The 26,424-nt window shown below is 40.6% G+C and overlaps 1 protein-coding gene across 2 annotated transcripts in view; it reads left to right on the plus strand.

The window, feature by feature from the left end:
* The first annotated feature begins 13 nt into the window (after positions 1 to 13).
* Positions 14 to 26,424, plus strand: part of mgrn1b (mahogunin, ring finger 1b) — a 34,674-nt gene continuing 8,263 nt past the window's right edge. For both annotated transcript variants that reach the window (XM_060943140.1, XM_060943141.1), the window contains exons 1-13: positions 14 to 529; positions 9,439 to 9,557; positions 9,655 to 9,743; positions 9,924 to 10,070; positions 10,637 to 10,754; positions 17,959 to 18,025; positions 18,103 to 18,146; positions 24,124 to 24,171; positions 24,287 to 24,355; positions 25,177 to 25,336; positions 25,451 to 25,560; positions 25,703 to 25,917; positions 26,102 to 26,213. In XM_060943140.1, coding sequence (XP_060799123.1) covers positions 442 to 529; positions 9,439 to 9,557; positions 9,655 to 9,743; positions 9,924 to 10,070; positions 10,637 to 10,754; positions 17,959 to 18,025; positions 18,103 to 18,146; positions 24,124 to 24,171; positions 24,287 to 24,355; positions 25,177 to 25,336; positions 25,451 to 25,560; positions 25,703 to 25,917; positions 26,102 to 26,213 — 1,386 coding nt within the window. In that variant the 5' untranslated portion in view covers positions 14 to 441. The remainder of the gene's footprint in view (positions 530 to 9,438; positions 9,558 to 9,654; positions 9,744 to 9,923; positions 10,071 to 10,636; positions 10,755 to 17,958; positions 18,026 to 18,102; positions 18,147 to 24,123; positions 24,172 to 24,286; positions 24,356 to 25,176; positions 25,337 to 25,450; positions 25,561 to 25,702; positions 25,918 to 26,101; positions 26,214 to 26,424) is intronic.

Below are 26,424 nucleotides of genomic sequence, written 5' to 3' on the forward strand. Positions count from 1 at the left end.
CTGTTGTAGCCAGTTAGCATTTCCTTGTTTGTTGTTGTTTAGTGTGTGGCATTTTTAGAGAGTTAAAATTATCATAAAATAGGCGATAAAGTTGTACTGAAAATTGCAAGTCAGATTAATTGTAGAATATTTTTGTCGATGATTATTAATTATTCCACAGGTAGCTAAGGATTAGGAATAGTAAAGCTACCTGGGTAGAATTGTATTAGCAAGAGACTTTTTTTTTTTTAATAGCTTAGCTGCTGGACAGCTGTGTGTGTGTGTGTTCTCTGTCGAGTTGAATAGAGTGTAGACGAGGCTAAGGTCTGTTAATGTATCCAGGGTTTTTTAACTCTATAATGATTATCTGACCGAGCTCAAGGGAAGCGACTGCTCTGAGAAAAGCCCGAAGCAGCTATCGTTAGCCTGCTAGCTAGTTAAATAGAAGCGCGTCGCTGAATCATGGGCTCGGTACTGGGCCGAAGGATCGCCGGTGTGGAGGATATCGATATTCAGGCGAATTCTGCCTACAGATTTCCTCCAAAATCTGGTAAGTTTCTTTCCCGAGTCACTCAAGGTGACCAGTTTACACCAGCTTTAATATCTGTTCTTAGTTTCAGCGGCTGTGCTGCGTTTATTATTTTACTGTCAGTCAGTCACCGATTAGATTAGATAGAACTTTATTGATCCCTTTGGTCGGGCTCCCTCAGGGAAATTAAGATTCCAGCAGCATCATTACAGGATAAACAGAGATAGAAAATAGAGAAAAAACTTGTAGATACATTAAATTAAGTATTTACATATACACTACCGTTCAAAAGTTTGGGGTCACCCAGACAGTTTTGTGTTTTCCATGAAAAGTCACACTTTTATTTCCCACCATAAGTTGTAAAATGAATAGAAAATCTAGTCAAGACATTTTTCTGGCCATTTTGAGCATTTAATCGACCCCACAAATGTGATGCTCCAGAAACTCCATCTGCTCAAAGGAAGGTCAGTTTTATAGCTTCTCTAAAGAGCTCAACTGTTTTCAGCTGTGCTAACATGATTGTACAAGGGTTTTCTAATCATCCATTAGCCTTCTGAGGCAATGAGCAAACACATTGTACCATTAGAACACTGGAGTGAGAGTTGCTGGAAATGGGCCTCTATACACCTATGGAGATATTGCACCAAAAACCAGACATTTGCAGCTAGAATAGTCATTTACCACATTAGCAATGTATAGAGTGGATTTCTGATTAGTTTAAAGTGATCTTCATTGAAAAGAACAGTGCTTTTCTTTCAAAAGTAACGACATTTCAAAGTGACCCCAAACTTTTGAACGGTAGTGTACAAATATAAAAAGAATAAGGGTTGTTTTACAATCAGGGTACGCAAGCTAAAAATCACATTTAACACTTATCTTCAATATCAAAAGGCTTGACTAAATGAACTTGGTTGTTTATTGTAGCCCTGTGATAGCTCTATTTACCATGCAAAAAAAAAAATTGGTGATAACGTTATTTTTGGTGAATGTATGGCAATATATGGGCGGCACGGTGGTGTAGTGGTTAGCGCTGTTGCCTCACAGCAAGAAGGTCCTGGGTTCGAGCCCCGTGGCCGGCGAGGGCCTTTCTGTGTGGAGTTTGCATGTTCTCCCCGTGTCCGTGTGGGTTTCCTCTGGGTGCTCCGGTTTCCCCCACAGTCCAAAGACATGCAGGTTAGGTTAACTGGTGACTCTAAATTGACCGTAGGTGTGAGTGTGAATGGTTGTCTGTGTCTATGGCCAAGTTTACATTAGACCGTATCTGTCTCATTTTCTTCGCGGATGCACTGTCCGTTTACATTAAAACGCCGGGAAACGGGAATCCGCCAGCGTCCACGTATTCAATCTAGATCGTATCTGGTCCGGTGCTGTGTAAACATTGAGATACGCGAATACGCTGTGCTGAGCTCTAGCTGGCGTCCTCATTGGACAACGTCACTGTGACATCCACCTTCCTGATTCGCTGGCGTTGGTCATGTGACGCGACTGCTGAAAAACGGCGCGGACTTCCACCTTGTATCACCTTTCATTAAAAAGTATGAAAATACTGCAAATACTGATGCAAATACTGCCCATTGTGTAGTTATGATTGTCTTTAGGCTTGCCATCCTTCCACTTGCAAGTGGTAAGTGACGCGCATACCCGATATGCACTGAGAGCACACACACAGCGGCTCAGTCCCGAATTACTGCTCGTGCACTTCACTCGCGCACTCTGTGAGCTGCGCAGGGCCGGAGTGCGCACCCTCCAGAGGGCACTCGCTGTTCAGGGCGGAGTGATTTGGGGCGCAGGATGCCTGCGGAGCCGAGCGTATCCGTGTATTGGCGTTGCTGTGTGCAGGCGAATCGTGTATTGGTGTTGCTGTGTGCATGTTAATCGTTTTAAAAACGTTAATCTGATGATCCGCTGATACGGTCTAATGTAAACCCCACCTATGTGTCAGCCCTGTGATGACCTGGCGACTTGTCCAGGGTGTACCCCGCCTTTCGCCCGTAGTCAGCTGGGATAGGCTCCAGCTTGCCTGCGACCCTGTAGAAGGATGGAGCGGCTACAGATAATGAGATGAGATGGCAATATATGTCATATTTAGCAAAATTACTCGTGTCATTTAGAAAAAGTGCTTTTTTTGACCACAGGTCGCTCCAAAAGGGATGCACTTAAATCATTTTTTATACCATAAAACAAATATTTGGTTCCATATCATTGGAAACATAGTTAAGTTTTAATGTTGAATGCCAGTAAGTTTTCAGACTATTTTGATCAAATTAGTATGCAACTGTGTCAAAAAAAAATGTCCTCTCCGAGACAGCTAATTTTTCAATATAAAATAACATATCTAAAATGATTATTTTCAATCCTAAAATGTGGTCAAGATATTGGGACATAAATATTAGAGACAACTAACACAAAGCTTACAGCCTTATATTTAAAAGCACTATGGAAGTAGTGGATTCTGAATTGTCAAAAAAAAAAAAGTCCTCTCCGAGAATCACTTCATTTGTTTCTCCCAGCCCTGCTTAAAGCTACACTTAATCTTCTTTATCTTATAGCAGATTACACAAAGCTACCATACACACGTCAAAAGATTACCTGAAATCTGTTCTTTAACTTGTCCTTCACTTAAAAACTGGTACAAGAACCAGTTTGAATCAATTTGAATTTTGGACCCCTGTGACACAAACTTTGTCCCCTGATTGTGAAACAACCCTCAAGATATGGAGAAGAGAGGAGGGGGAAAAGGCCAGCAGGAGAGATATTGCACATTGTCCAGTATTGCTTTTTGCCAGGCTAGGCTACTGCTCCTTCCTGTCCTCTGTCCTCCTGTTCCCCCCCCAGAGAGCAGTTGTCCAGTAGGGTGGTCCCCAAAAACACACTTCAACTTTTTAAAGGTGCTACTTCGTTTTCTTGTTCCACTTGGGGAAAAAATAAATTGGGTAAAATTTCATGTGATTTGAATAATATTAACCACTGCCACATGAGCCCTGTTTTTTGCATGCCAGGTGGATGACACATGTCATCTATGCAATCAAGATGTTTTTGTTTAGAAACCAGTTTCAGTTATCTACTGAGGAACTCTCTGGCCTGAAACGCTTCACAGCTTTCACTGGAGCACTGTATGTCAAGGCCTGGTTCAGTGCTCCATCTGCAATCGCTGCTCCAGCTGGTGATTTGTCATTCCTGAAGGGACTGGTCTCCTATCCTGATTCTGATATTGCGAAAGCCACCAGCAAGCAGTTTGCCAGACACCTCTGGTATCTGAGTGAGGATCTAGCCGGACTTGCCGTATTTGACAGCAGCATCACAGATGATGAAAAGCGTGGGATCGTGGCTGCTCTGAAAGGCGAAGCGGATGATGATCATCAGCCACGTGCAACAGTGGACACCGAGGCGAAGGAAGCCGCTGCAAACTAAACTGTGGCAGATTTTGTTACATCTGCCTTGGGTCACATTTTTGAGACATTCAACATTGACACCGACTTCCTTGTCAAGGACCCTTCAGAGTGGGAGGAGGACCCATCATTACAGTCATCAAAGAAGGCTCTGCATGGTATTGCTGTGGTCAATGACTTTGCTGAGAGAGGAGTGGCACTAATCCAGGACTATAATCAAATCCTGACAAAAGATGAGCAGCAGCGGCAATACCTGTTGCAAGTAGTGGAATGGCATCGGCATCAGTTCCCGGAAGCCAAGAAATCGTAACAAAACACCACCCATTAGGACTGCTTGATCTAAACAAATATGTGAACAGTGGCACATAATATTGTTTTTATTTGTCTTGGACTCCTGTTTGTTATTTTTCAACATGTATTGCTTAGGTGAACATTGCTTTTTGTTGGTTATCGCAAATATGCTCAAATAGTACAAATTTCAACCCGTGCGTGGCAGTGGTTAGAATAGTCGTATCAAAATAAAATTTTGCACAAAATGTTTTCTCAGCAAGCCGAACAACTTAGTGAGGAAGCACCTTAAGAAAGTCAAATTTTTATTTTTGGCATATATTTGAGGACCACCCTATTGTACAGTCTGATGGCGTGAAAGGAGTTTTTAAGTCTGTTCATCCTGCACTTGGGAAGGAGCATTCCGTCACTGAACAGGCTCCTCTGGTTGCTGATGATGGTGTGCAGAGGGTGACTGGCATCGTCCATAGACCTCTTCTCTGCCACTGTCACCAGAGAGTCCAGCTTCACGCCGACCACAGAGCCGTCCAGCCTGGATGTGTCCTTCTTGGCTGTGCTGCCCCCCCAGCACACCACGGTGTAAAACAGGACACTGGCGACCACAGACTGATAGAACATCCACAGGAGTTTCCTGCAGATGTTAAAGGACCGCAGCCTCCTCAGGAAGTACAGCCTGCTCTGTCCCTTCCTGTATAAGTGATTGGTGTTGCAAGTCCAGTCCAGCTTGCTGTCCAGCCACAGCCCGAGGTACTTGTAGGAATCCACAGCCTCCACCTCGACTCCCTCGATCAGAACTGGTCGTGACCTTGGTCTGGATCTCGCAAAGTCAATGACCACTCTCACTCTCGTTCTGTCTCACCCCTGTGTGTTACTGACCATCAGCTTCCTCCTCCTGTTCATTTCATAAACTGTCTCAAAACTCTGTACTGGACTTCACTGGATATAAAAAGTCTTCACACCCCTGTTAATGTGCAGGGTCTTATCATGTTAGGGCTGTTAATCGATTAAATCACGATTAATCGCGTTATTGTCCATACTTAACTCACGATTAATCACACGTTTGTGTTTTTTTTTGTTTGTTTGTTTTTTAAATCTGTTCTAAATGTACCTGCCTTAAAGGGATATTTTCCAAGTTTTTGGGAAGTGGACAAATCTGCTTGCTTTATGCCAATGTACAGTGGTGCTTGAAAGTCTGTGAACCCTTTTAGAATTTTCTATATTTCTGCATAAATATGACGTAAAACATGCTCAGATTTTCACACAAGTCCTAAAAGTAGATAAACAGAACCCAGTTAAACATCCATCCTGTTCTACAGGGTTGCAGGCAAGCTGGAGCCTATCCCAGCTGACTATGGGTGAGAGGTGGGGTACACCCTGGATAAGTCGCCAGATAATCGCAGATAATGTCTTTGGACTGTGGGGGAAACCGGAGCACCCGGAAGAAACCCACACAGACACGGGGAGAACATGCAAACTCCACACAGAAAGGCCGTCGTTGGCCGCTGGGCTCGAACCCAGGACCATCTTGCTGTGAGGCGACAGTGCTAACCACTACACCACAATCCCCCCCCCAGTTAAACAAATGAGACAAAAATATTATACTTGGTCATTTATTTATTGAGGAAAATGATCCAATATTACATATCTGTGAGTGGCAAAAGTATGTGAACCTCTAGGATTAGCAGTTAATTTGAAGGTGAAATTAGAGTCAGGGGTTTTCAATCAATGGGATGACAATCAGGTGTGAGTGGGCACCCTGTTTTATTTAAAGAACAGGGATCTATCAAAGTCTGATTTTCACAACACATGTTTGTGGAAGTGTATCATGGCACGAACAAAGGAGATTTCTGAGGACCTCAGAAAAAGTGTTGTTGATGCCCATCAGGCTGGAAAAGGTTACAATACCATCTCTAAAGAGTTTGGACTCCACGAATCCACAATCAGACAGACTGTGTACAAATGGAAGAAATTCAAGACCATTGTTACCCTCCCCAGGAGTGGTCGACCAACAAAGATCACTCCAAGAGCAAGGTGTGTAATAGTCGGCGAGGTCACAAAGGACCCCAGGGTAACTTCTAAGCAACTGAAGGCCTGTCTCACATTGGCTAATGTTAATGTTCATGAGTCCACCATCAGGAGAACACTGAACAACAATGGTGTGCATGGCAGGGTTGGAAGGAGAAAGCCACTGCTCTCCAAAGAGAACATTGCTGCTCGTCTGCAGTTTGCTAAAGATCACGTGGACAAGCCAGAAGGCTATTGGAAAAATGTTTTGTGGACGGATGAGACCAAAATTGAACTTTTTGGTTTGAATAAGAAGTGTAATGTTTGGAGAAAGGAAAATGCTGCATTCCAGCATAAGAACCTTATCCCATCTGTGAAACACGGTGGTGATTAGTATCATGGTTTGGGCCTGTTTTGCTGCATCTGGGCCAGGACGGCTTGCCATCATTGATGGAACAATGAATTCTGCATTATACCAGCGAATTCTAAAGGAAAATGTCAGGACATCTGTCCATGAACTGAATCTCAAGAGAAGGTGGGTCATGCAGCAAGACAACGACCCTAAGCACACAAGTCGTTCTACCAAAGAATGGTTAAAGAAGAATAAAGTTAATGTTTTGGAATGGCCAAGTCAAAGTCCTGACCTTAATCCAATCGAAATGTTGTGGAAGGACCTGAAGCGAGCAGTTCATGTGAGGAAACCCACCAACATCCCAGAGTTGACGCTGTTCTGTACGGAGGAATGGGCTAAAATTCCTCCAAGCCGGTGTGCAGGACTGATCAACAGTTACCGGAAACGTTTAGTTGCAGTTATTGCTGCACAAGGGGGTCACACCAGATACTGAAAGCAATGGTTCACACACTTTTGCCACTCACAGACATGTAATATTGGATCATTTTCCTCAATAAATAAATGACCAAGTATAATATTTTTGTCTCATTTGTTTAACTGGGTTCTCTTTATCTACTTTTAGGACTTGTGTGAAAATCTGATGATGTTTTAGGTCATATTTATGCAGAAATATAGAAAATTCTAAAGGGTTCACAAACTTTCAAGCACCACTGTATTTCAAACACTCATAACTTGCTATAGCAGTGACAAAATGGCTATCAAAAATGCATTCCTATATTTAATAAAATGAGAGAAATAGAATTTTGATGATAAATTTGCCTTCAGTTCTCCTTTTAAGGAATAAAAAACTTATACCAATAACGCAGTTTCATAAAAACACATATCCCTGAACTAATACTGTGTTTTGCGCGTAATTCAGCACTCAGTGTTTTGGGGTAAATTAGCACATCTGGTTTTGGCTTATTTTATTCCACTCTTCCTTCCCATCTATCAAAGTGCGAGGAGATTTCCTGTACACAGCCCTCTTTTCAAGTTATTTGACAGGGTTGAAGATGATTTTGATCCGGTCCATTCCAAATTGTTGATCACCTTCTCGTTTGTTCGACTGTGATGTGTGCTTTGGGCCATTATCATGCTGTATGTAATTTTTCTGCAGGTTTTGTGCCAAAATAGAAGGAATCCTGGATAGATCTAAAAAACCAATCTATGCTGAATAGAGCCTCAGTCCCAGCTGAATAGACGTAGCCTCATAGTGTGATGCTGCCACCACCGTGCTTCGCGGTGCATACGGTGGTGTTTGGGTGAAATGCTGTGATGGTTTTACACCAAAAATATCTTTTAGAATTGTGTCCAAAAAGTTCTACCATGGTCTCATCAGACCATAAAACGTTTTGCCACATGTTTTGCATTGATTTTATTTAATTTTTTTAATTTATTTTGTGAGAGTGAGCTGCTTTCTAGCCACCTCTACTCCATAGCCCAGACATCTGAAGAATATATGAGATTGTTATCACTTGCAGGGAGTGATGAGTAAAGTTCTGCAGCTGTAGTTCTCTTGGCATCCTCCCTTAAGTTTTCTTCTTATCCTTTTATATATATATATATATATATATATATATATATATATATATATATATATATATATATATATATATATAAAATGCCGCTTTTCCACTACCAACGCGGCTGAGTCGGGCTGAGCCGTGCCGTGCTGAGTGGGGCTGTTGGAGTTGCATTTCGACTACAACTGCGCTGAACCATGCTGGCTGGAAGTGGGTGGACACATTGGGTGGAGTTAGCGAAAGTGGGTGGACGTCACGTGATGTCGTTAGGCGGCGCAAACAGTGACATCAGTGACCTTTTAAGCGGTAGTCTCACGACCCGGATAGTAAACAATAAACATGGAGGACATGGAGTCGTTAGTGTTGCTGGTCTTGGTGCTGTGGCTTGTTGTCACTGACAATGCCAACAGATACTGGCAAGAGCGTATAGATGAGGCGAGGCGCATAAGGCTTCAGAAATTCTCGTAATTCTTCTTCTTCCGGGTTTGCGGTGTTTACAGATCCCAGCGTGCTCGCGGGGCGTGTGTGGGCATGTGAGGACACGCCTCCTCACCAATCAGTGCACAGGGGAGTGTCTCCTCACGCCCCTAGCCCCACTCGGCTCGGTTTGGCTCGCTTCAGCCCCACTCCAAAACCGTGCGAGTTTTGGGTGCTAAGCAGGGCTGAAGCGAGCTGAGTCGTGCTGCTCTGAGGTAGTCGAAACGTGATGAAGCAAGCTGAAGTGAGCTGAAAAAAGGTAGTGGAAAAGGGCCATTAGGGACCTCCTGTTCTTGTTGAGGTCACTGTGGTTCCCCATTTTCTCCACGTGTTTATGATGGTCTTCACAACAATCTAATGCTTTTAGAAATTCTTTTCTACCCCTCTCTTGATTGATGTGTAACAGCAGTGAGATCCTGTGCATGTTTTGTAAGCTGTTTGTGGACCATGGCTTCAGCAGTCAGATGAAACCGAGATGATGTCAAGAAAATCCTAGAAGAAACAGCTGATCTGATCTTTGGGGTTAATCAGAATCACTTCATTGAGGACAGGTGTATGATGATAACTTTTGAACACGAGTCTGACTGTGAATCGTATATTCTGAGCACACAGTATGTGCGCACATTTTTTTTTTCCCCACCTAAAATGTATTTTTTTACTTTTTCACTTGAATTGTCAGTTGCTGTATCAGATCTGACCTGATTTATCTTGATTACATTTTTTTTTCCATCACAAGCCTGTGATTTTAATAGGGGTGTATAGACTTTTTAGTGTATTACAGGATACATTGTTGTGTAGATTGTACCTTAAATTTTAGTCAGCCTGGCTCTTTTTTTCTTCCCCCCCCCCCCCCCAAAGGGAATTACTTTGCGAGTCACTTCTTCATGGGAGGAGAGAAGTTTGACACCCCTCACCCTGAAGGTTATCTGTTCGGTGAGAACATGGATCTCAATTTCCTCGGAAACCGTCCAGTACAGGTACAAAAGGACAGAACGCCCTTTTAAAGTGTCATATTTTTCCCTCATTGTCATTTATGACTCGCTCTTGATTTTCCATGTTAACATCAACGTCTAGTTTCCGTATGTGACCCCGGCACCACACGAGCCTGTGAAGACTTTGAGAAGCCTTGTCAACATAAGGAAGGACTCCTTGCGACTCGTCAGGTGCGGAATTTCTTTTAAATATTTATTACTCTGAATATGATCAATAACTATCGGGTCAGATGTCTCATTCAGGATGCTTAGAATATCAGTTTCATATAATACAGGTACACAAACCGCTGACCTGTGCGCCATCCGTGCGATGGCTATACAGAATGCTATTTAATTGTGTGGCATGTATAGATATAAAGATGATGGTGATACACCTACTGAGGAAGGAGCGAAACCTAAGTCTTTATACGGGGTGGAGTTCACCTTTGACTCGGATGCCCGAGTGGCCATCACTATCTACTGCCAGGCGTTTGAGGAATTCTCCAATGGAATGGCAGTGTATGTATGTTATTAAACTGCTCTTCTACCAACACTTTCTGGACAAATCAATAATTCTGTACATACAGCAGAATAACCAGCATCCCTGATTCCAGTCAACACTGTTACATTCATTGTACGGTGAATCCGGAGGAATCTGTAATAGTTTATCATGGTGAAAGAAACCATTTTTGTTGTTACAATGAAATTCTGACCATTTTTGCTCCAGGCTTAAAATGAATCATAGCTGTGAGCAACTGAGAGGCATTCTGAGCCCTTAGCAACAGCGTGTTTCCATGGATACACAGCAAAATTCATAGCGAGAGGGAAGGCTGGGCGTGCATCTGTGTGTTGTAGGTTTCTGAAGCTTTTGATTGATTAGCTAATTAGGTTCTTATTTCTTTTACATTTAATCCAGGTTTTCAGTAAATCAGTGACTTGGCATTGCAAAACTCTTCTGTTTTTATAGTGCAGTCATTGAGAAGCACTACATGCTGGAATGATCTGATCTTCATATTCATCCTAATTTATGATGTTTGTTTTCTAAATCTAGCCTTCTGTTAAATTATATTTTCTCCCCGATCAAGTTATAATCCCAAGAGTCCTGCTATGGTGTCTGAAACTGTGCACTACAAGCGAGGAGTGAGCCAGCAGTTCTCCTTACCCTCCTTCAAGATCAGTTTTTCTGATTGGAAAGAGGAAGACGTAAGTGATGATGGTCACTCCCACAGATGGAAAATCATTATCTTTTATTTAACTTATTTATGATGGCATTTAAAAGATGCAGTTGAAAGATTGATGAGGAAAGGTGATCTATAGTATGCGCTCTATAAGCACATAGAAATCCAAAGTCAGTCTTATATATCTCGGAGTATAATTTATTGAATAAATATGGATTGCTGGACAAAAGAATATCAATGATGAGCAACATGAAATAATTATAATTATATATAATGTAAAATAAATAATATATTGTGGTCACACACACCTGATTTGCTCAGAGAAAGAGAGAAAGAGGGATCACATAAATATACATGGGACAGCAGAGCTCAAGTGTATCTGGTTAGTCATTACTGGTCTAGCTTATCCTCAAAGAGTGCTGATATATAAACCCTAAACCACACCCCCACCTGTTACCTACACATTACTGTCAGTAACGTTTGGCTACAAAGTGCGTGTCGTCGTAGCTACAGTCCCATCTCACCTAAAGTATCATCTTTGTATTGACATCCATGTCATTATAAAGCTAACACTTCAGGTATATTTCTAAGTTGTTAATAATACCTTTACCATGTATAACAATTAGGGCTGTTGATTGATTCATTTTCCTAATAGTGATTGATTACAGAAAGTGTGTGATTAATCACACCCTTAATCACATTTTATCACATTGTGATTTCTCCATGAGTATTTGCTTATTCCGCACAGGGGCTTAGCCAGGACTGGGGGGGTCAAATTTTGAAAATTTCATCTTTTTTGGTGCAATCTGGTGACTTCTGGAGCTGCAATTGAGCCTTAAAAAGAATATTTTATTAGGCATTTAACACATTTTACTAACTTAAAATGTTATAACAAAGTTTAAATTTAGTTTCTTATTCATTAACCAGAACCTTACAAATCACTGTAATTATCAATAAAATCTTCTACAAATTCCTGCAATAAAAGCAGAACCCTTAAATTATAATTTCTAGTGCACTTAAGACAAAAAACAAAATACAGATTGCTGCAATCAAGTCCTGTTACACAGAAAACATCTTTACTAGATACAACAAAGATAACAAATGAGATTCAGCCGACTCTGAAGATTAATATTATGAAATATATACAACTGAAAATAATAGATGCCTTTAACAAGTTTTGATTTTACGAAATATACATAATGCAAATGTTACATCACAAAATGTTAGGAATCATTTTGATTCTGTTAAAAAGTGCAATAAAGAGGAGTTAAAAATAAGTGAAATTAAGTTACAAATGTAGTTATGAAAGTGTTCCGGAATTTCCCGGAATTCCGTGTTTTTAGATTTTCCGCCGGATTTTTTCTGCTAATGACCAGGAAATCCGGATATTTGACAAAACTCTTGAAAATCTCCGGTTTTCCGAATGGAGAAATTCATTTTTCGGGTTTTTCGCGTTCCTAGACGCGGCGTAATACTTCGCATCGTCCCTGCATGGGCGCGGTCCTTAAATGGCCCAAACACAGTTCATTGATTAAAGACAGGTGTTCTCTGTTAACGGCACGCGTGCCGGAGCTCGTTAGGTGCACGTGCTAAGGCACGCAGGACCGACACCGTTCTGCGCAAGCGCAACACAATCGCACTAGAAAGCATGTTCAAGCTGCCAGTGTAGCTGCAGTCTTTTTAGTTGCAAATTATGAGTATTTTCTCTTGTGTTAATAATTCGCCATGTCAAAACAAGCAAAACTTTCCTCCTTCTTTCGACGTGAAGAGAGGTCGACTTACGACTGCGTTTGGTTACGACTGACTGGTCGTAAACCGATCTGGTCGTAAGTGGGCCTGTGTTAAATGAACGTAAGTATGTTGTGATGTGTAATGATATTGTAATCATCTTAAAGTCTTATTTTATCAACATTTTCTTATTTCATTACCTCGGCTCATTATTTGGTTTAAGTCAAACACTGCATGCTACACTGCGTACAGTACAATTCGTTTAATATGTGCAAAACAAAAAATACAAAATACAGGTGTGAAAAGTAGAAAACATTTTAGTTTGAAACATACCAAAATACAAATGTAAAACATAGCAAAATACAAAACTTGGTGACCGCTGGCATCACTGGTGCTTGGCTGTGGGTCGTCTACATCATCATCAGCTGTTGCAGCGCTCGAGCTGGTGGGAGCATTTGCTCGTTTCATAAACCAGGAGCTGGGGCGGAAACTGTATGACGGAGTGCGTGAGAGAGACTGCGCATGTGCCGGGAGCTGGAGCAGAAACTGTTGTACATGGCGAGAGGCGCTGCCGGGAGCTGGGGCGGAAACCGTTGTACGCTCAGCTAGCTCAGCTGGGAAACACTTGCCAGTCATAACCAGACGGTCGTAAAGTCGATCGGTCGCATAGGTCGTAAGTCAACAACTACCTGTGTGTGTGTATATATATATATATATATATATATAATTTTTTTTTTTTTTTCCCCATCAAAGTTGCATTTTGTGGCTTCAAAGCCAAGTTTTAGTGCCATTTCTAGAACACAAGATCAAGAAACCGTGGAAGAAACAGTAATAATGGAAGAGCCGGTTTCTAAGCTGCCTAAAACTAGCAGTGGTAATTATTTTGTTACATAATGCACTCAGGCTGCCAGTCAGTGTGTGAGACACACACACACACACACACACACACACCCCTGATTTATATGAGAAATTTGGTATTCATTGGTGTGTTTAAATTTACAGACAATACGAACTAATGTAAACAATTGGCTTCAACTCACATAAATCTGAATCAGAAATGTTTAGTTCGCTTTAGCTTCTGCAAACGCACAACTCTACTAAAAGATTGATAAACGAGGCTCAACGTCCCCAACATGGAAACCTGAAAGCTTTAGAAACTCTAACAGACCTTTACTTTTTAACCGGACTGGTTTGGGATTTTGCTGAGTTTACCTTCAATTGGGTTTTTTTTTTTCAAAGTAATGAACTGTGTAGCAGGAAAATCACCGCGTTTTCTAAATGCACTCCTGAAAATTACTCATTAACTAGGGGAATTAAATTTGATATTTTTGACATGTTAATCATTAATGTACAAGAAAGGAAAGGCTTGTTATAAAAAGTTATAACTTGTTTTAGTGAAAATAAGTACTAAAATGCACTAGAATGCAGGGATTTGTGTGTTTGTTATTAAAATATTTTCGGGGTACGTTGCCCTGCCCTCCCTCCTATTTCAGGGTTTTTTTTTTCCTTTGCTCCACTTTCATCTCTACAAATGAAAGGAAATTTTCCTGTAGTTACTTGAAATGTAAATGCTGTAAACAATACAAAAAAATTCAATAATAATGGTAGTTTATGAAAGTACTATTTAAGATAATGTAAATCTTGGCAAAAGAGAAACCAGTCGAAACCAAAAGAGTGAAAGTGATTATCATGCAGTTACCATGGGAACAGTCTTTTATGAATGCGGAAGTGGGCTCTCAGCGCACCAAGTCCGGTGTGACTGAGGAAGGTGACAAGTTTTATGGTTCATCTAATTTATGTCATTTAAAAACTATAATATTATTTGGCAATAGGCACATAGGAAAGTATAAAGTTTGTCAATATGTTCATCATGCTTGTATGATGATAAACTCCTCTCATCTCATTATCTGTAGCCGCTTTATCCTGTTCTACAGGGTCGCAGGCAAGCTGGAGCCTATCCCAGCTGACTACGGGCGAGAGGCGGGGTACACCCTGGACAAGTCGCCAGGTCATCACAGGGCTGACACACAGACAACCATTCACACTCACATTCACACCTACGGTCAATTTAGAGTCACCAGTTAACCTAACCTGCATGTCTTTGGACTGTGGGAGAAACCGGAGCACCCGGAGGAAACCCACGGGGAGAACATGCAAACTCCGCACAGAAAGGCTCTTGCCGACCATGGGGCTCGAACCCGGACCTTCTTGCTGTGAGGCAACAGCACTAACCACTACACCACTGTGCCGCCCTGATGATGATAAACTCATGAAGATATTTATCCAAATACCTGACCTACTCATTCTAAACCTGCCAAGCTTTGCTGGCGAAGCTCTCAACTCGTAGTATTTTGCTTCCATTCAAGCCTTGTTTTGAAATCTGACCAATAGGAACGCTACATTTTTGGCGGTAAACTTGATTTTCTCAATTTAACTTCCATATATGGAAAGCACGTGCGCCGGGCACAGAAACCGCTGACCGTCGACAAAAATGTCCACACAAAATTACTTGACAAAACAACAAAATTTTGACTAGCACAGGTTAGTTTAAAATTTATGGCCGTGTTTTTTAAGAATTGACTGTGTATAACACGGCTGCACGGCTCGCTAGCTAAGCCTATGATTCCGTATCACAGATCTCAAAATGGAGATAAAAATGAATACATAACAAATGCTTGTGCCAAACAAAGCAGCTTGTAAATGTCCAAATGTACATTTTGAGTGCAGTAACACAGCAGAAAGGTATTTTCAGTAATAGAAGATAATCTGTAACTACACTAGCACACCACTGTTCTGCAGTTGACGCTGATAATTGGGGTGTAATGATACAGTCCAGGCACGATTTGATTCTATTCATGATACTGGCTTCATGATTCAAGCCTCTGAATATTTTGAACAAAACTTGAAGGAAGAAAAATTATTATAACTTGAAAGATTTCGTTTTTAGTTTCCTTTTTTTTCAGTTCTGAAATGTAAATGTTTGTCGGATAAAACAAAATAATCAAGTCACTATGAACAGAGTTCTTAATATTGTAAACAAAATGTACTATAGTTTTGCCATATCCTTAAAAATTAATGACTATATAAATTTTCCCAAAAGTTTGACTAAAAGTCTCTGACCCGATGAAGATGATGGATTGAAACATAATGACCTCCAATGCAGCACTTGACTCGTCGTTTTAAATGGAAATAGAGCTCCAAAGCTGATTAAAATGCCCCACTTCTGCAACCCCCATGAAATAACATGATCATATGACCAGTGTGCTGTGTGTATATTTTAACTTGATAGGTTGCACAGATTGGGACCTCTGGTGTTCAAACAGTGCAATTCATAAGATGCATAATTTAGAATGCTGATTTCCATGATGTGAATTGCACATTTCCTCAGTGCATATTGTCACATTTTGCATCACGATGCATCATGTCACAATTCATTGTTACACCCGTACTGATAATGTTCATCGGTTAAATGAATAATACACAAGAATAAAGCACTACTGTAATACCCATCTACAGCTACACAGGTTGACACTTTCTGACCCGAGTTTTATAAAGTACTGTGTGCTGTTCAGTCTAGACCCTTGTCTCAAATAAAACTAATAATGTTCAAACAGTGCAACAAAATAAGTTGTTGCTGAGTTGTCTATGTAATGTGCGGTCATACTGAGATAATTTTGGTTAAGTGACTGACATCCTGGCAGTGCCACTGTAGTCTGGCGTGCCCCTTGACTCACTATAGCAGTTTTCAAACCAATGTTTTGTTTTGTAAATGGTAGGTTAAAGACGTCATACTTCTTCATATGTTGTAAGGACGTACTACATTATACTTAAATCAACAGAGACAACAGGTGCAAACTATAACTTCCTCCTCCACTGAAACATCTGGTTCAGAAATAAAAACAACCATATAAACTCTCCCCTTTCTTCTCCGACACTTTTCTCAGATTTGAGTTCTGTCATATTGTAACCGCAAAGCTCCCAAAAAACAGGACCAGTGTAAAGACCTGAGTACAGTAGCAACAGCCTAGGATTTTAAAATCTTATTTTAACAGTATGTTGTCATAGTGTCTGTGTCTAGCTCATTTTAGCAATGACTCAGTGTTAAAGTTAATTTAAAATTAAAATTGCAAAGGAAAGTTTTTTTTCTCTGGTTGAGGTAGATGGACTTTTTAATACTTAGTTTTACCCAATTTTTTGTATGAACTCTCCATTTATGGTGCTTCCGACTCAGATCTGAGACAAATTCAGAATTTTTTAGACATGTTATAAAAGGAAATATAGCTCAGACAAAGTAAATATTCATAATATCTTTTAGAGAAAGCAGATGTTAATATTTTTAAGAAATGTAATTTAGATCTGTCCCAGCTGTTACACGCTATTTTACCAAAAAGGAAAGAAACATCATATAACCTCAGGAAAAGCTGTAGCCATCACCCTCAAATTCCAATAGATTTAAGAATTCTTATGTAAACAGACTCAATTTTAAGTATAACAGGATATCCATCCATCCATTATCTGTAGCCGCTTATCCTGTGCAGGGTTGCGGGTAAGCTGGAGCCTATCCCAGCTGACTATGGGCGAGAAGCGGGGTACACCCTGGACAAGTCGCCAGATCATTGCAGGGCTTATAACAGGATATTTTTAGCATTTTGTAACTTTTTTTACGCGCCGTGTCTATATTTTAATGTTTTTAGCTGTTTAATGTTTGTAACTTAAGATGTCTTTATCTTAAGAAATATATTATTATTATTATTATTATTATTAGCGTGTTAATGAGTTAATTTTGACTGCCCTAATAACAATAAATCAGTATCAACTTTATTACCCAAGTATACCAGCCCATTTTTCAGTAGCATTTACACCCATATCCAGTGCATAAATTAATTATGTAAACAATAACAAATGGGTACCAGCAAAATAATTCTTCCAATATTTGTTACAATAAAAGCTAGCGATATCGTTAACTGACATTGCGGCATCACTAACATCATCAGAGTAAATAAACAGATTTTAAGAGTCAGTTCAAGTTTTTATTAAAACTTGAACTGACTCTTAAATCACCTTAAATGCTGTTTATTTTACTCTGATGATGTCAGTGACGTCGAAACGTCAGTTTATGATCTTGCTAGCTTTTATTATTAAATGTATAACAAAAGTTGTCTTAATTAAAATATTTATATGAATAATAATTGTGCACAATAATAAATAATTGTACACCAGTGTTTGTGTGTATTAGGTGTATGTCAGGAATTGTGTTGCACAGTAGAGGAATCTGGTACAGAGGTGATCAGTGATATTGTATTAGAGTAAGATAAATAAATAAGCCTCTGACTTTTTATAAAATATGTCTGTAGGTTCAATTATTTTACCATTTTAGTTTCTCCTGTTACAACATGCCATATATAATAATGAACCAGGAGGAATGTTAAGGAATTTTATATGGACATTGTAAACATTACTGGAATTTTAATAATGTGTTCAATCTTGCACTGTCATTCCAGCTGAACTTTGATCTGGACAGAGGTGTTTTTCCCATGGTCATCCAGGCAGTAGTGGATGAAGGAGATGGTATGTGGTCATGTGATTGTTCTGTGTTTTTGAAATGATACTTATGCTAGTTGCTGAAGGACATGTTCTCTTTCCAGATTGTTTGGGACATGCACATGTGCTGTTGGCTGCCTTTGAGAGAGTAAGTAGAACTAATCTGAGGTTTTAGACAGTTGAGGCTTTTTAAAGAACAAAACATGCAGTGGTGCTTGGAGGTTTGTGAACCTTTTACAACCCTGATTCCAAAAAAGTTGGGACAAAGTACAAATTGTAAATAAAAACAGAATGCAATAATTTACAAATCTCAAAAACTGATATTGTATTCACAATAGAACATAGACAACATATCAAATGTCGAAAGTGAGACATTTTGAAATTTCATGCCAAATATTGGCTCATTTGAAATTTCATGACAGCAACACATCTCAAAAAAGTTGGGTCGGGGCAATAAGAGGCTGGAAAAGTTAAAGGTACAAAAAAGGAACAGCTGGAGGACCAAATTGCAACTCATTAGGTCAATTGGCAATAGGTCATTAACATGACTGGGTATAAAAAGAGCATCTTGGAGTGGCAGCGGCTCTCAGAAGTAAAGATGGGAAGAGGATCACCAATCCCCCTAAAGGCCTCTGCATGCTCTTGCGACAAGGCTTTCGCAGATAGCTTTTCGCAGACAGTTGTAATTTCTCGTTGAGCGGGGAGTATAGGCGTGCGCGATGTTATTCACCGGCACAACGCAAGGGGGCGCAAAGTCACTAGGAGTAGTTAATGGGTGTGGTTAGTGGAGTGTTTATCCTCCGGTTACTTATAATGACTAGAACTTTTTTTTTTTATAATGACTAGAACTGGAGTCGTATAGATGTATGTACTTCCTCAATCAACCGCTCTTCGTGCTGCTCCATCTTCGCTCGTGTTTTTAAAAATGCCGGTTGTGAAAACAAACCAAACCGGGAAAGTAGGGAAGCGGAAGTGCGTGTACAGCGGATGTAGAGTGGACCAATCAGAGCCCTCTTGTCTGCGGCGCTGTCTGCGAGGCTTCTGCGGTGGTCACAATTTTTGGGAGGTGCGCGCAGAGCGTCTGCGAAGGTGGGGGGGCTACGCAGACACTGTCTGCGACGCTATCTGCGAGGACTGGGTTGTCAGCATAAATTGGCCTTAATTCTGCGCCGACAAATAGTGAAGCAATATCAGAAAGGAGTTCGACAGTGTAAAATTACAAAGAGTTTGAACATATCATCATCTACAGTGCATAATATATCAAAATATTCAGAGAATCTGTAAGAATCTCTGTGCGTAAGGGTCAAGGCCGGAAAACCATACTGGGTTCCCGTGATCTTCGGGCCCTTAGACGGCACTGCATCACATACAGGCATGCTTCTGTATTGGAAATCACAAAATGGGCTCAGGAATATTTCCAGAGAACATTATCTGTGAACACAATTCACCGTGCCATCCACCGTCGCCAGCTAAAACTCTATAGTTCAAAGAAGAAGCCATATCTAAACATGATCCAGAAGCGCAGACGTCTTCTCTGGGCCAAAGCTCATTTAAAATGGACTGTGGCAAAGTGGAAAACTATTCTGTGGTCAGACGAATCAAAATTTGAAGTTCTTTATGGAAATGTCATGTCATTCGGACTAAAGAGGAGAAGGATGACCCAAGTTGTTATCAGCGCTCAGTTCAGAAGCCTGCATCTCTGATGGTATGGGGTTACATTAGTGCGTGTGGCATGGGCAGCTTACACATCTGGAAAGACACCATCAATGCTGAAAGGTATATCCAGGTTCTAGAGCAACATATGCTCCCATCCAGACGACGTCTCTTTCAGGGAAGACCTTGCATTTTCCAACATGACAATGCCAAACCACACACTGCATCAATTACAGCATCATGGCTGCGTAGAAGAAGGGTCTGGGTACTGAACTGGCCAGCCTGCAGTCCAGATCTTTCACCCATAGAAAACATTTGGCGCATCAGAAAACGGAAGATACGACAAAAAAGACCTAAGACAGTTGAGCAACTAGAATCCTACATTAGACAAGAATGGGTTAACATTCCTATCCCTAAACTTGAGTAACTTGTCTCCTCAGTCCCCAGACGTTTACAGACTGTTGTAAAGAGAAAAGGGGATGTCTCACAGTGGTAAACATGGCCTTGTCCCAACTTTTTTGAGATGTGTTGTTGTCATGAAATTTAAAATCACCTAATTGTTCTCTTTAAATGACACATTTTCTCAGTTTAAACATTTATGTCATCTATGTTATATTCTGAATAAAATATAGAATTTTGAAACTTCCACATCATTGCGTTCTGTTTTTACTTACAATTTGCACTTTGTCCCAACTTTTTTGGAATCGGGGTTGTAAATATTTCTGCATAAATATGATCTAAAACATCCATCCATCCATTATCCGTAACCGCTTATCCTGTGCAGGGTCGCGGGCAAGCTGGAGCCTATCCCAGCTGACTACAGGCAAGAGGCGGGGTACACCCTGGACAAGTCACCAGTTGATCTAAAACATCAGATTCTCAAACAAGTCCTACATGTAGATAAAGAGAACCCAATTAAACAAATGACACAAAAATACTACACTTGGTCATTTATTTATTAAGGAAAAGGATCCAATATTACATGTGTGTTAGTGGCAAAAGTATGTGAACCTCTAGGATTAGCTGTTAATTTGAAGGTGAAATTAGAGTCAGATGTTTTCAGTCAATGGGATGACAATCGGATGAGAGTGAACAGGGATTTATCAAAGACTGATCTTCACAACACGTGTTTATGGAAATGTATCATGGCACAAACTAAGGAGATTTCTGAGGACCTCAGAAAAAGTAGTAGTTGATGGAGGCTGGAAGAGGTTACAAAACCATCTGTAGAGTTTGGACTGTCTCTATTTTTAGGACTCGTGTGAGAATCCGATGATGTTTTAGGTCATATTTATGCAGAAATCGGGTTCGCAAACTTTAAAGCACCAGTGTACAGTATACAGTTAGGTCCATATATATTTGGACACTGACACAAATTTTCTTTTTTTACCTGTTTACTGAAACATATTCAAGTTATAGTTATGACATGGACATAAAGTCCAGACTTTCAGTTTTCATTTGAGGGTATCCATATTAAAATTGGATGAAGGGTTTAGGAGTTTCAGCTCCTTAACATGTGCCACCTTGTTTTTAAAGGGACCAAAAGTAATTGGACAAGTGACTCAAAGGCTATTTCATGGGCAGGTGTGGGCAATTCCTTCGCTATGTCATTCTCAATTAAGCATATAAAAGGCCTGGAGTTGATTTGAGGTGTGGTGCTTGCATTTGGAAAATTTTGCTGTGAAGAAAACATGCGGTCAAAGGAGCTCTCCATGCAGGTGAAACAAGCCATCCTTAAGCTGCGAAAACAGAAAAAACCCATCCGAGAAATTGCTACAATATTAGGAGTGGCAAAATCTACAGTTTGGTATATCCTGAGAAAGAAAGAAAGCACTGGTGAACTCATCAGTGCAAAAAGACCTGGATGCCCACAGAAGACAACAGTGGTGGATGATCGCAGAATAATTTCCATGGTGAAGAGAAACCCCTTCACAACAGCCAACCAAGTGATCAACACTCTCCAGGAGGTAGGCATATCAATATCCAAATCTACCATAAAGAGAAGACTGCATGAAAGTAAATACAGAGGGTTCACTGCACGGTGCAAGCCACTCATAAGCCTCAAGAATAAAAAGGCTAGATTGGACTTTGCTAAAAAAAACATCTAAAAAAGCCAGCACAGTTCTGGAAGAACATTCTTTGGACAAATGAAACCAAGATCAACCTCTACCAGAATGATGGAAAGAAAAAAGTATGGTGAAGGTGTGGTACAGCTCATGATCCAAAGCATACCACATCATCTGTAAAACACGGCAGAGGCAGTGTGATGGCTTGGGCATGCATGGCTGCCAGTGGCACTGGGTCACTAGGGTTTATTGATGATGTGACACAGGACAGAAGCAGCCGGATGAATTCTGAGGTATTCAGAGACATACTGTGTGCTCAAATCCAGCCAAACTGAATGGTCGGTGTTTCATAATACAGATGGACAATGACCCAAAACATAAAGCCAAGGCAACCCAGGAGTTTATTAAAGCAAAGAAGTGGAATATTCTTGAATGGCCAAGTCAGTCACCTGATCTCAACCCAATTGAGCATGCATTTCACTTGTTAAAGACTAAACTTCAGACAGAAAGGCCCACAAACAAACAGCAACTGAAAACCGCTGCAGTAAAGGCCTGGCAGAGCATTAAAAAGGAGGAAACACAGCGTCTGGTGATGTCCATGAGTTCAAGACTTCAGGCAGTCATTGCCAACAAAGGGTTTTCAACCACGTATTAGAAATGAACATTTTATTTACAATTATTTAATTTGTCCGATTACTTTTGAGCCCCTGAGATGAAGGGATTGTGTTTAAAAAATGCTTAAGTTCCTCACATTTTTATGCAATCATTTTGTTCAACCCACTGAATTAAAGCTGAAAGTCTGAATTTCAACTGCATCTGAATTGTTTTGTTCAAAATTCATTGTGGTAATGCACAGAACCAAAATTAGAAAAATGTTGTCTTTGTCCAAATATTTATGGACCTAACTGTATAGTCAGGTCCATAAATATTTGGACACGGATGGATTTATTATTTTAGCTGTCTGCCAGTGTATTGGTGTTGAAATTGCGACAAAGTGTAGACTTTGTTCTAATATGAGTGTATTTGCAGCCCAATTGAGTAAACCGTGTAGGAATTGCAGCACTTTTTGCATAAGACCAAAAGTTATTGGACAATGGGCTGCTCATCTGTTCCATGCCAGGTTTGTGTTATTTCACTTACAAGTAAGCAGGTCCAGGGTTGATTTCAAGTGGTGTGTGTGGTTGTCACCTGATGTTACTTATTTATAGAAGTTGGTGAGGACCACATGTTTATTTTTCCCTGACAAACAAAACCATAATATTGAAGGTCAGCATACTTTCTTTTTCCCATGAATGTAAATAATCAAATTAAAGTTGAACATCTGCGCTTTGAGCCCATATTCACTATTTAATTTCAACACCAGTATACTGTGGTAGACATCTAAAATAACAATTTTGTTGATCATGTCCGAATATTTATGCATTTGACTGTACAATCAGAACAAGTATACCAGAAATATTTAGTTGTTAATTATATTTATAATTTTACATTGGTTAAAAATATGCATTGTAAAAATTATTTTAATATTAAAATTTAAGTATTTATTAAACATTAAAGTATTAAAGCAAGACGGCCTTTCAATTTCATAAAATCGGTGAAATTTAGTTCCCCCTGAAATTTGGTCATTGTGATGTATGTTTATTTCTGTAATGTTTCACAAAATATCAGGGGAAGTTTTTTTTTTTTTTTTTTAATTTGAAGGGATTCCTGAGCAAATAATGTGCATGAAATCACTCGCTTCGCGCAGTGAAGCAGACAGAGGAAGTCCGTGTGCGCATGCGCAGGTTTACTAGCTTCTTCTTTTGGGTTTTACGGCAGCTGGCATCCAGTGCTGCATTACTGCCATCTACAGGTTTACCTTTGAGCGTGCACTGACAGTTGCATCATTCTGTTGCTAAACGAACAGCTGATCACACCGAGGTGCTCGCTGACTGACAATATTTATTAGTTTGGTCCTGCGTTTCCTTTCCTTCGTATATAACATAACGTCTTTTCTTCTTGCTTTCCATTACTGTAGTCGGTCTTTCATGTTTCATTCACACGCTCACATCCTCCATTTATGCATGATGTTGTATCTTGAATTGCGTCATGGTGAAGCAGGAAAAAATAGCGGAGAATTTAGGGCCACGTGGCCCTAAATTCATTAATTGTTCTATAAAAAAAAAAAAAACTAAAAATTGGAAGTCTGTGATTTTTTTTTAATTCAGTAGCTTTCGGTCCACTAAACAAAAATAATTGGTTGTTGGGGAAAATTCTTTTTATGGCCTACACTTGAAAAATCTGAAAGGCAGTCTACCTTTAAATTAGACCAACAATTTTGGCCTAGAATGTACTTTTACCAGCATGTGGAGTAACAGTGTTTTTACTGTTGGAAGCAAATCTTTTTCCTTGTGCCCCACTTTGCAGCATGTTGATGGCAGCTTCTCAGTGAAGCCTCTAAAGCAGAAACAAATTGTGAGTATAATTTTTGAAGAAGGCTGAAAAACATTCATTATGTGAGATTAAATACCATAGTTTCCCCCCCCCCCCCCCCCCTTCCCTTGACGATGTTCTTGCTGGCTGTTTACAGGTGGATCGGGTTAGTTACCTGCTCCAAGAGATCTATGGCATTGAAAATAAGAACAACCAGGAGACAAAGGTGGATATAATCTACACAGTATATTGTTTGTTAATCGTTATTAAAATACTGGCCTTTGCAGTACTGATATTGCAGAGGGCTGAATAAAACAAACACTTGAACAAAGAAAATAAAATTGAGTTTATGAGCATTCTCTGACCTTGGGTGTTAGAAACGTGCTTTATAACTTAAACACACAAATAATGGGAAAAAAGAATGTTGAGGTGTATATAAACCCCTTCAGTGTGGTACAAAGAGATATTCAGGCAACCTGGATGCAAAAAAATCCGAGTAGCCTAGCAACCTGATGATACTTTTATAATCCGACTGTTCAGTCAGTTGGTTGGGTTCAATGCCCGAACTGATGATCACATCATCAGTTTTTCTTTGGCTAATCAGACACAAGGTACGCCACCACTCTTGCCGGAGCGGTTGGGGGTTAGGTGCCTTGCTCAAGGGCACTTAAGTCAATCCTGCTAGTCTGGGGAATCGAACCAGCAACCTTTTGGTCCCAAAGCTGTTTCTCTAACCATTAGGCCATAACTGTTATTTTGAAATCAAACTGGATTAGCTAAAATGCTATCCACTTATTGTTATGAATTAGCACTACAGACAGAGTGTGCTATTCAGCTAAACTAATGTTTGCAAATGATGTAACTCTGGAAGATCCTTATGGCTTGGGGTCAGTGGCTAAATGATGCTAAGTGGTGATCGAGCCTGCGATGACTGACTGGACATGTACACACACCTCAGCGAAACTTGGGGCTTTTATACTAGAGAGAAATTTAAGGCAGACAGTCCTGATGTGAGTACTAAAGTTTCTGTCTAATTCCTTCCTCCAGCCTTCTGATGATGAGAACAGTGACAACAGTAACGAGTGTGTGGTGTGTCTGTCAGACCTACGGGACACACTCATCCTGCCTTGTAGACATCTGTGTCTTTGTAACTCATGTGCAGATACACTACGCTACCAGGCCAACAACTGCCCCATCTGCAGACTACGTATGTCCTAGCTAGGCTGTTTACTTGTGTTTTACTTGTGCTTAAGTATTTGGTCCATACTTGTGTGTAAGTGACTGTGGATTAATACAGTTTGGGAAATGGGTGTGTGTGTAGCATTTCGTGCCCTGCTGCAGATCAGAGCAGTGAGGAAGAAGCCTGGCGCGCTCTCTCCCGTCTCCTTCAGCCCTGTTCTGGCTCAGAGCATGGACCATGATGAGCACTCGGTACGTCTCTGACCCCATTGGGTTTAACTTTTATTACATGCTTGAAAGAGTAGTACTACAGAAGTAATAGAATTTCTGCAGATGTTGTGAGCTTCACCAGCCCTGGATCAAGATAACGCAATTTTTTTTTTTTAAACCTCAGAGCTCTGACTCGGTTCCCCCTGGCTTTGAGCCCATTTCCCTGTTGGAGGCTCTCAATGGCCTCACTGCCATGTCCCCTGGTGTGCCATCAGCCCCTCTGTACGATGAGATCAACTTTTCAGGCAGCCTGAGTGGGGACAGCAGGCAGCTGAGCTCTCCTGAGCACTCTGGAGAAAGCAGCCTTCAAAAGGGCAAAGTCAGCAAGTCACCTGACAGGTACAGGCCTACCAGTGCCGCTGCTATTTAAAGCTGTACTATACTGCACCCCAAAATGTTACTAATAATGCCTTGAAGAACTTTCCTGTGCGTTGTATAATCACAAAGTAAAGGAATGAGGAGTCTGTGAAAGCATGCAGGATCTAAATCTCTGTTGGTTCAGCTGTTCTCTGACTCTCCATAGCACGCTACGCTCACCTTCGTCACCTATTCAGGAGGAGGATGAGGAGAAGCTGTCGGAGATGTCTGATGCACAGGCCCACACCCTGCTGTCCAGCAGTCCAGCTCCGACCGAGGTCAGCTTCTTGATCCAATAGAGATCTTGCAGTCACGTGACCGGAAAGTTAACAGCCGCCATCTTGTCAGTAAAAAACACAGCTAAATACTGCTGCACTTGTGTACAGAATGGATCAGTTTCAACCGATGGACTACACGGCTCATTTTTCTAATGAACAGATAACTAGATATATGTCTAAAATAAACGATCTACAGATTAGTGACCCTTAT

Source organism: Neoarius graeffei, chromosome 16, assembly GCF_027579695.1.
Source record: "Neoarius graeffei isolate fNeoGra1 chromosome 16, fNeoGra1.pri, whole genome shotgun sequence".
Taxonomy (NCBI): domain Eukaryota; kingdom Metazoa; phylum Chordata; class Actinopteri; order Siluriformes; family Ariidae; genus Neoarius; species Neoarius graeffei.